General features: G+C 41.7%; 1 protein-coding gene across 2 annotated transcripts; it reads right to left on the bottom strand.

The window, feature by feature from the left end:
* Positions 1 to 437: 437 nt before the first annotated feature.
* On the bottom strand, positions 438 to 10232 carry shox2 (short stature homeobox 2). Of its 2 annotated transcripts, none has more exons than XM_012962582.3 (5): positions 9537 to 10232; positions 6286 to 6500; positions 4550 to 4607; positions 4209 to 4297; positions 438 to 2780 (listed from the first exon to the last, which is right to left on the bottom strand). In XM_012962582.3, the coding sequence occupies exons 1-5, from the start codon at positions 9814 to 9816 to the stop codon at positions 2523 to 2525; spliced, it is 900 nt and encodes a 299-aa protein (XP_012818036.1). In that variant the 5' UTR covers positions 9817 to 10232; the 3' UTR covers positions 438 to 2522.
* Between the last annotated feature and the right edge of the window lie 345 nt (positions 10233 to 10577).

The raw sequence follows: 10577 nt of genomic DNA, 5'->3' as shown, positions 1-10577 counted from the left end.
CGTTATCCAGAAAGTTACAAATTACGGGAAGGCAATCTCCCATAGACTCCATTATAAGCAAATAATTCTAATTTTTAAAAATTATTTCCTTTTTCTCTGTAATAATAAAACAGGACCTTGTACTTGATCCCAACTGAGATATAATGAATCCATATTGGAGGCAAAACGATCCTATTGGGTTTATTTAATGTTTAAATAATCTTATAGTAGACTTAAGGTATGGAGATCCAAATTACAGAAAGATACCTTATCCGGAAAACCCCAGGTCCCGAGCATTCTGGATAATGGGTGCCATACCTGAACTTTTATATATATATGTGGGTGAGTGCAGAGGACCTCTTGTTTTTGTCTATATATACTGTATCAACATGTCCTTTCTAGATGAATAATGCAGTATTGTATATTGAGAGCAAGCAAATGTAACATAGGCACAGATATAGGGGAAAAACAAGAACAAATTGTTTAATATCAACTGAACCAAATCATCATAACTAGGCAATAAATCTCAGCTTTTATCCATTTATGCCATCTTTTGCAACTGAAATAAGGTAGTAATAGTGGTTTAACAAAGAAATGAAATAAACCTGAGTGATTTAAAAATATATTGTACCAACATCAAATGTAATGCAGCAATAACATACAAAGTGGTGTAAAATAAGTTAAAAGCACACTGGAAAAAATATTGTATATATAAATAACTTGTTTTCATGGAGAACAAATAATTACAAAGCCCACCCAACAAGGCTGATTTATAGAAGAGCTTTTTTTTAATCCCCACAATCACTTTTCTCAAAAGTCTTCAAATAGTGTTTGCTAGCAAACTGCGATCCACTTCCAGGTTCCCCACATTAAATATCCATATGTATTCAAAATAAAAATCACAAGTTACTTGAATAGAATACACCTTTTATGAAATTAAAATGTAAATGCTAACAATCGACTATCAATTCACAATGTAACCAAAATAAACTTTGTTCATGTTTATTAACATATTTTACATGTAGCCAAAGGCTATCATGGGTTGTGCATTAAATATCAGCTTTAATACAGTATGCCCTTGGGTAAGATCCAGAAGGGGAATGAGATCCTTGTCTCTTGGATTTTAAGTGCCAGGATTGTTAGGAGCAGACAAGTTCCATGCCCACTTTGGCAACAGAATAGTTTTGAAATCACCAAGTTGTTTTTTTAAATAATCAGGACCAGTTTTAGAGTAGGGCAGAGGGGCCCCTTGGGGTTAAAAACATATAAAAATACAAGTGACATATTATATGGAGTAACAATTGCTAGATAGTCAACATATAGACTATAAAAACTTGCAGTCTGGTTGTGAAACTGCAACTCTCGTCCCACTGATAGCCCAGTGCTAAGAGTTGTAGTTCGAAAAGAGCTGGAGGTCAGTAGACTGGGAATCTCTGATTTCTGTAATTTATCCCCCATTTTAATGCTCCTTCTAAGCAATACCCTTGTGTATACAAATTATAGTGCACAAGATCAGTATTCCACACATGGACAAAAATAAATTATGGGTAACACTGCAATTGCTGAAATTGCAGGGGCTCCCTCTTCTGTAACTTTGGCCCCAGAACCTAATGGATTTTCTCCAGACAGGGATTTCCAACCTTTCTCCCTCCAGCTGTTGTTGATTTACAATTCCCAGCATCCCTTAGGAAACAGAACTGTATCTTAACAAAAGCTGGAGGGCCATCCCTTACCTTTCAATAGATAGTGGGCATATATGTTTCCCCGTTTCCCATTTAAATGCTTTGTTCTATAAGGAATACAGTATTTTGGCATCATCTTCATTTCCTTTGTAATGTCCCTCTACTTCAATTGAGGATGAAGTGCAAAGTGAGTCAAAAAACAGCATCAATGATATGGCAAAGAACATGCAAACCAGAAATTTGCTAGAGAGTCTGCTATACATTTCCCCAATAGAAATTCGAAGAGAAAGCGTCTTTCATTATTTTTTCTATAATTATTCTTCCAGACTTGCCTGCGCATCCAGAAGATGAGACATAAGGAGGCCCGCCTCACTTGTCAGATTCCTTGTATTAAAGTGAACTTTGCACAAAAGGGTCAGTGTCAAAACCTGTGAACTTCCCACCATCTTATCTTTCCCTGGTGCTTTCTGTGTCCCAGGGTTTTACAGATTTTTTTTTTTTCTTCCCTTTCAAGTTCCACAGCAGAAAGAAATTGTGTGCTCCCAGCATCCCCACTGTTCACACATTAGCATAAAAATATCCCTAATATTTAAGAAACAGAAGTAGCGGTCTCTTCCTGTGGTTTGATGGCTGGACTGGCCCCACAAAGTGTAAGGTACTTGCAGGTAGTGGGACCGCTGAGAGGCTCAGCATCACCTGGCCAGTACAATCTGCTGCACGGAAAGGCCCCTCTGTCACATGACCTTGGCCCTTCTACTTCCTGCACAATGAAGGGTTTGGCTGAGAGGCTCCAGCTCATAAATAAGGGTTTTGAGACGTAGTCTGTTGGGCCCTGCCGGTAAAGGGCCCATGCAGTGCTAGTCACAGTCCTAGAGCTGCTGCGTGTTTTTTGGCTTTAAGTCTAAGATCTGCAATGCTCGAGTTCTTGCTAGAGGTTTTAGCAGCCGCAGCTGCCGCAACTACAGACGCTGCCGTCGCCGTCTCCGCAGCCAGTGTCGCCAGCGGGAGTCCGAAGGGCGGGGCCGGGAACATCATGTAGGGCGCATGCGCCGTCAGGTGAGGATGGAGGTGGTGGTGGGCGTGGGCCACGGCGCTGTCCAGCTGCAACTGTGCCTGAACCTGGAAGGACAAGGATGGCACGTTGCAATGACTATCCTATATAGCAATGGGCAAGCGAGGGGCACGGAGAGAAGGAGAGAAAGACAAAAGCATTAACACATCGTAGGGGCAGCCCTACCAAGCATGGCCTCTCGGGCAAGGAAGGCATACATTAACAAGGATAATAAGTGTGAGAGTAGTGGGAGAACTAGCCTCATATTCCAAGCTAACAGGGGCTGCTGGGAGCTGTAGGTCTACAGCAGCTTGAGTTCGAAAATCCCCTCTGTGTCTGTGTTATATTAGAGGGAAACACATTGAGAACCCTGGCAGCATGTCTCTGCTCAGAGTGTTCCCATTGTCAGTTACAGAGCTGATAAAGTGCGGCCTTTGCTGGAAGCAGAGAGTGTGAAATTCCCCAGCAGGAACACATTCTACCTGGGAGATCTATTGGGCCTGGCTGGCAGCGAGTCCTGGGAAACAACGGACATGGGAACACTGTGCAGCCTCTGCTGTGCCAGTTAGTGGGGGGTCTGTGTGTAACACGCTAAGAAGTACGAGTGCGGCTCTCCAGTGGGAGATCTCTATTCCTAGCTGGGCGCTATATAGTGGTGCAGTGCATCTTCCATATAAATTGCACAGTGTCCCTTTTTTGCTTGTGTTGTTGTGTGTTCTCACTATCACTAGCAATTCATATGTTTTACTGGGGGAGTGACCTACAAATGCTACATTTTCTCAGCTTGTGTGTGTCAGTACAACTTGTTGCTTTCCTAGGGAAGTAACACAACTAAATAACTACACAAGGGCTAAACAATTAGCGATGATTATTGTTGCTTTGACACATACTTTCCAACAATAATCGAAATTAAAAATTAAATATATTGTAGGCTTGTCCTTTGGCATTAGGGGAGGTTTATTAGACCCAGTTGCTAAATGTATAATTGTCCCCAACTGATTAACTTTTTCTAATTGAAGGAATTGTGTAATAATGATTGTTGCTTGTTGTGCAATGAAAGCTGCTTCGTTGGCACATTAGAGTCATATATTTATATTTTCCTTTCTTCTGATTATCACTATGATTAAGTTTATCATCGCGTTTCTGATTTTCCTTTTGCGATTTCCATTTATTAGCAATATTTCCCATTTATTTAATTTATAATAAATAAACTAACAGGAAAGTCTGTCTGTGTCATTTAATGACAGTAATAGCATGGGACTAGGCGCTATGTAAGGATATGTGGGGTGATCCAGCCCAAGAGGAGATCTGTGTGTGTGAGTTTGGGCGGGGGCTGGTATATATACACATAACCTTTGGGAAATGCGCTGATATCAGACTTTATAATTGAGCCATATGAACAGAAAGCAACTTACACATAAATTATTAATGAGCGTTCGCTTTCTCATACATCGTGCTTATATATATTTGTAATTATTGTATAGAGTTGTACCAACCTGCTGGAATGGCATCCTCAGGGCTCCCACATTGACATAAGGTGCGACTCTACACGCTTCAAACTGGCTCCCTGCTCCTATCAGGACCCCTGTGGGAAAAACAAAGTGAGATCAGATGTGTGGCCCCAGGGGCTCTGCTGTGGCAACACAGCCACTGCCTTATACACGCCTCTGACAAGAAAGAGCAGTAACCCATCAGTGTAAGAAAGGGAAAGGACTAGCAGGCAATGAGTTAAATATTGAGGTGTGCCGCTGGCTGTATGTAGGGGTTACCCACCACCCACTGCCTCTCCCAGGCCACAGAAATATTTTTAATGCCAGTCCAGACTTAATAAAATTACCTTTATGGAGCTGATTTTCTTGTTTTCTGCATTTTGCCCTTCTGTTTTGAAACCAGACCTAAATGAATGGAAATTGCACTTGTGAACAAAAGTTCTAGACATCATGTAAAAACACGTCTATCTATCAATCATCTATCTATCTATCATCTATTTATCTATCATCTATCTATCTATCTATCTATCTATCTATCGTCTATCTATCATCTATCTATCTATCATCTATTTATCTATCATCTATCTATCTATCTATCTATCTATCTATCTATCTATCTATCTATCTATCTATCTATCTATCTATCTATCATCTATCTAATCTATTTCGGTATACTTAATTGAAATCTATTGACGTTGCCTACAATTTACCAGAAATATTGTAATTGAATTTCCCACCAAACAATTAAGTGGAACGGGGGCTAAGTGACTTGGCACCGAGTTCTCTGGGGTCGGTCCCTGCGTGCCGAAGCTGTACAATTGTCTCATTATTATGATAATCTCCTCAGCTCCTTGGGAGAACCTGCCCCATCCCATAATAACAGTATTGCTCCCCTAACAAATGCAATCATTCCCAACCGGCTGGGTAGATCGTTTCAATTAACAAGTATTACGTTTTGGGTAAAATTAAGCAACGCAATGTTTTTTATTTTTTTTATCGTACCCACACAGTTGGTTTGTGCACAAATTTACTGAAACAATTTATTTCAAGTTGATAACTGTAGAAAAATAAATGCCATAATTTGGCCATATAGGGAGAAACTAACGTAAGACTCTTTAATTGTATGGCCCAATCACTTCAGTGCCACAGAGCAGCTTTGTTGTAAAGCTCCGTTCTTCCATGCCTTGGGCTACTTAAAGATAAATACACTTAGCGTTATAGTGGTCCAAGTGCCCACGCATCCCCAATGTGTCTGTTTCACGGATACATTCTCACATGATCTGTGGGGGTTTTAAACGCCATATAACTGGTATTTTCCATGACATATTCATAGAATCGATGAAATAATAATCAGTATAAAATAAAGGGGCAGATTCATTCAATCTCTGTCTCGAGTGACTTGGCGCTTTTATTTTATCGTATTTTTTTATTTCTTGGCTCCTTAAGAAAATACAAATTGTCAGCCCAAAAAGATTATGTTCTGATGTTTTTACTTATCAAACCAACCGATCTGCTAATTTGGAGCACATACGAGTAAAATATCCACTATTTATTTCCGTATTTAATAAAGTTTGGTATTTTTCATTTACAAAACAAGAGGGAGCTGCCACACACTACATATGCATATGGCTATTAAACGGAATATAAGGAAGATGTTCCTAAACAAGCCGCAAGAAAATTCTGAATTATTGTCTACATAGATCGGAAAGACTAATGCTCACGCAAATACTTTATAAAACAAAACATTTATCCATACATTAAGCGGTTTATGGAGATTACAAATAAAATATATTACTGCACACATCATAAAGAAAAAAACAGGAATTTAATGACACGTTTCGGCCCAGATGCGGGACCTTTATGTGGATCTTAAAAGATTTTTCACAGTTCCGGTGCCATTTCTGTCCTCAGTGCTAGGTATAGCAAAATGGACCATATCATTGAGATGCAACAGTAAGTAAATTGGATAGTAAGTAAATTCTCCTAACACTAAACTTAGAGACTTTCAGAGTCTAGAAGTCCTGAACAAGGCACAGGAATAACGCAGGAAACATTCAGGAGTCTGACCCCCATCCCCGGGTACCTGAACTCTGGCCTCTGACAGGCCAAGGCGCTGGCTCAACTCCTCCCTCATGAAGGCATCTGGGTAGTGGGTCTCATCAAACAATCTCTCCAGCTCATTCAGCTGCTCCAGGGTGAAGTTAGTCCGACTCCTTCTCTGCTTGATCTTAGTCTGTCCCTCTTCCTCCAGTGCCTGCTGCTTCAGCTCCTCCTTCCGTTCCTTTATCTCTGGGGATACTGTGGGGTAAGGGGACCGGTGAGCAGCACATCATCCGCAGGCAGGGCAAGGGGAGCAGGGGGCAACCTCTCTGTAACCCTCATTCCTCTATCTCTGACACCAACTTTCTCTTTTTCTCATTCTCTCTGACTCTGTCCGTGCCTCCTACTCTTTCTCTAGTTATTTCTTCACCTTTCTATTTAGGCTCTCAGGCACACATAAACAAATATACACACATTTTGTTTCCAATTTCCAACATAATTACAGTGCTCCTTTCGGGTGAAGACACATGGAGCTACTAGTAGCAGCTACTTTTTTCACGGCTACTAAACGCCAGAAAACACCCTGCCATAGACAATACTACGAATTGGATCTGCTAAAACACACGTAGAGACAGTTATCAGTAAAAGATCAGCATTGTCTATTTTAGTAGCCACGACAAGTAGCTGCTACTAGTAGCTCCATGTGTCTTCACCCTTAATATAACAGTATTCCCTGCTGTACAGTACGCGTCTAAGTGCATTATCTCTCTGTGTGTCTATGTAATGATCTAGCAATTATCTATCTGTCTATGCATTATCTGACCTTTACCTGTCTGTCTGTCTGTCTATCTATCCAATTTCTGTGTACCCAACATCTATGCTATCTCTTTCATTATTCTACCTATCATATATCAGTAGAATTCTCCAAAGGTGCAATATTTGTATGAAACATTCAAAATCAAATTCATGTATTTTTGTTGCAAGCACACTATAAATGTTATGAACGATACTAATTCAATATAGTTTTATCTGTAAAGTTCTCCTTTCTTATCTTCTGATCTCTCTCTCTCTTATGCCCGTTATTTATTTCTGTCCATAGCTAAACCTATCATTTCTGTCTGTCCGTTACTATTAAATAATTGTCTAAATCTATTTGGTCTGTAGCCTTTTCCCTGGATATATATGTGTATGTGTATAATTATGTATATGCATGTATATCTTCATGCATGTATATCTTAATCACAAGTTGCATATTAAAATCACTGTTCCTATGATTATTTTCTACTAAACTATAACTGCGGCACACAAAGTGAGGGTAATTGCTAGGTTACTGGTTTGCTAAAAATCTGAAAATGTGAAAGTTCTGCTTTAAACCAGTTCAGTCTTTTACTTCTGGCGAGACATTTACCCCAAACCCTGGCAGTAGGATGAGTTGCCGTTCTGTAGAAAAGTGAAGCTGAAGGGCCAGGCAATCCGCAGTTTAGCTGCTACAGTAACACAGCGCTTTCCCAGCCTAATGTCACCTTAATGGGGCCCTCAGGGGCACTAAATGTATTTCCAGCTAAGGGCCACATAAATCCCCACCCCAGGTTCTCACACTGAACAAACAATTGCTTAGGGATAACCCTTCAGCTGCCAAACACCTCAAATTAGCAAGTAGCAAACAGAATGACTCTTCTTGCGCTACACAAACTCGGTGTATATGGTAAGTAATTACAGTCTCCCAGCTCCATCTACCACATGGGTTCCGAGTCTATACACGTGTTGGACTGTGTGTTTGGGATTTGTATTATTTATTAATTTGTATGGGAGAATTAAAGTCACTGCTCAAGGTTGGTCGGATCTGCAGGGCTGCCCCAGGTACCAGTGACCTGCTTGCTGCCAGGGTGCCAGGACTGAGTGTATTTGTCCCATTTGTTAATAAAATTATTTCCTGCTCATGTTCCGCTCAACTCTCAGCGCCCGGGTGTTTGTACAGTTCTCTGGGAGATTCCCACCGACACACTATTCAAATGGCTTCTTTGTACATCTACATACCATCTGCTTATAGTCTGCATAGGGAGCGTTATCCCTCATTCTGCACCAGCTTCTATATTATGAATGTCTATGTTTAGACTTGCATTATATACTGCTGTACATTCTACTGAGGGGCCATAGAAAATTTTAAACAAAATAAACGCTATAAAAGGAAAAAGAACGGGGTAATTTGTAGTTGTATTCAGATCAAGCTGCTCTTTGCAGTTGGTGGGCACAATGAGATGCCATTTCCATGCACTAGGCAGTACAGGGCCAGGCAGTAGTCAGGCAATATTAGGGGAATAGGTGATAGTGCTGGATATCAGGAAGCGAAAAGCCAAGGATGTCCTGTTTGTATGACAGCTCCAAGGCGGGGGGGGGGGGGGGGTTGGTTGTTGTAGGCCTTGCACAGATTGTGAGTTGCTACAAGCTGTGCTGAGCAGCTGGACACAGGGCTAACTGATGGGTGCAGGGCAGAGGGTTCTGGGTTGCTATAATTTTCATTTGATATCGATCTGTAAAATATGGGTTAGTTGTAATCTATCTATAAGGGAAAGGGTAGAAAGAACCAGCTGATTAATAGCAGTTAATTGTTGCCTATCTGTGCCACCGTGTGAAGGCCCTAGATTGGCTACTGGCATGGTACAACAGGGTTTGCCCTACACGTGTTTCATATATGTTGGTGTTTGCAATATGCAATATTTATATTTGTATATGTTTGTGATGTCATACAGTTGCATAGTGATTAATTGAATGTCAGCCGTCCATTGTACATAGTATAGGGACTACAAGTGACAGCGGGTATACTAAATACTGTGCTTTGTGAATCTATGTAATAATTATGGAGTCATTACCCTGTTACCACAGTTCTAAGTTTTGTATGTGCTTGTCGGATGTGTATACAATACATAATACCAGCATTAGCAGTAAGCTGATAATAAAAACTGTGTATGAATGTGGCGAGTGAAGATTAAGATACATAGCTGGGCACACACCGCAATATACACTACCAGTGTTCCCGCTTAGTTTGTATGCCAGTGTGGAGGTCATACTTCAACTGTAATAGGAAAAATAGCTGCCTTTTGCCCATCAGCATACTTATTTTGATAAGTGTACATTATTATAATTGTCATTATAATTAGTTATAAGAAAATTATACACACAAAACATAGATACAGTATATATAGAGAGCATGTGCCTATGATAAGAATGCTCTGTATGTAACAAACCCCACGTGTCCCCATTATTGGGCAGAAAGAACAAGTCAGAAGTAATTACCCTCAGTGAGCTTCGGGCTTCCACTCTCCCTGATCCTCTCCACGGACAGATCGAGCTCCAAGACCGGGGATCTGGCCCCTCCACCACCTCCTCCACCGCCGCCACCCCCTCCTATACACCGGTTCCCCGCTAGTCCGTCCTCCCGGGCCCCTTCTCCGCAGCCAGGCTCCTTGCCCCGAGCTGGGCCGCTTTCCAACACCTCCCGGTAAGTGATCATCTCCTTCTTCTCCTTGATCTTCTGATCAAATGACTTGGACACAAAAGCAGTAAGTTCTTCCATAGCCTGCGCTAACAATAATAATAATAAGCCGGCGGCTCTGGCTGGCAGGGTCCCTGAAAGCTCAGCAATGAAACATGAAGAGGCGGCGGGAGAGTTTGCCCCTTCCCAGTGCCCCTCGTTAGAGATCTGTGTCCCTCCTGCCCGCTAAGAGTTTGCCATCAGATAGGGATGTGCTATTGAAGTCGCACTATTTATACTTTGCAAAGCCTGCCCCTTGTTCTCAGCAAATTACCTCCCCTTGAAAGTAGCAGAGAATCCCCCATTCTCCCTGGGAGCATCCTAGCAGCAGCGGCAGCAGAACATCACTAAAGCCCCACAGGTTCCCAGATCATCTGTGGGCAGGTTGCTATTGGCCATTAATCCCCCGGATTGACAAGAATCCCTAATTAATTTAGTTCAAGCCTAACTGCGTGCTGCTGTCCTGGTTGAGACACAGGGGAGATGGGCAGGACCTGACCGGGGCGGGGCCATTCTCTAACTGGCACCTCTGCTATTGCTGCTGCTACAGGACCAGCGCCTTTCCCAGGGCTGGAGACTTCTAATTTCCCATCCTCTGGGCTCCCATTCACCTGCTCTTTTTGCCAGAGTGCCAATGGCAATTATTGTGCCTACATAAACAGTGATTAGAGCTCACTAATCCTGTAGCAGATTGTCCCAGGACCTCAGTTCTAAAAGGAAAATAGTGCAGATCCCCACCACCACCTTTTGGGTCACACAGACATAACAGAACTGATGGCATAACCTGGCAGAACTGTTGTTAA

The sequence above is a fragment of the Xenopus tropicalis genome, chromosome 5, assembly GCF_000004195.4.
Source record: "Xenopus tropicalis strain Nigerian chromosome 5, UCB_Xtro_10.0, whole genome shotgun sequence".
In the NCBI taxonomy this organism is placed as follows: Eukaryota; Metazoa; Chordata; class Amphibia; order Anura; family Pipidae; genus Xenopus; species Xenopus tropicalis.
Note: the sequence above shows the minus strand (reverse complement) of the source record. Positions and strands in the feature narration are given on the sequence as shown.

Excerpts from the sequence above, each read along its gene's own strand:
- shox2 (XM_012962582.3), bottom strand. The coding sequence starts at position 9,816 with ATGGAAGAACTTACTGCTTTTGTGTCCAAGTCATTTGATCAGAAGATC. Across the intron at positions 6,501-9,536 it reads AAGCCCGAAGCTCACTGAGG|TATCCCCAGAGATAAAGGAA; the intron begins GTAATTACTTCT and ends CTTACCCCACAG. Across the intron at positions 2,781-4,208 it reads TGAGGATGCCATTCCAGCAG|GTTCAGGCACAGTTGCAGCT; the intron begins GTTGGTACAACT and ends TTGTCCTTCCAG.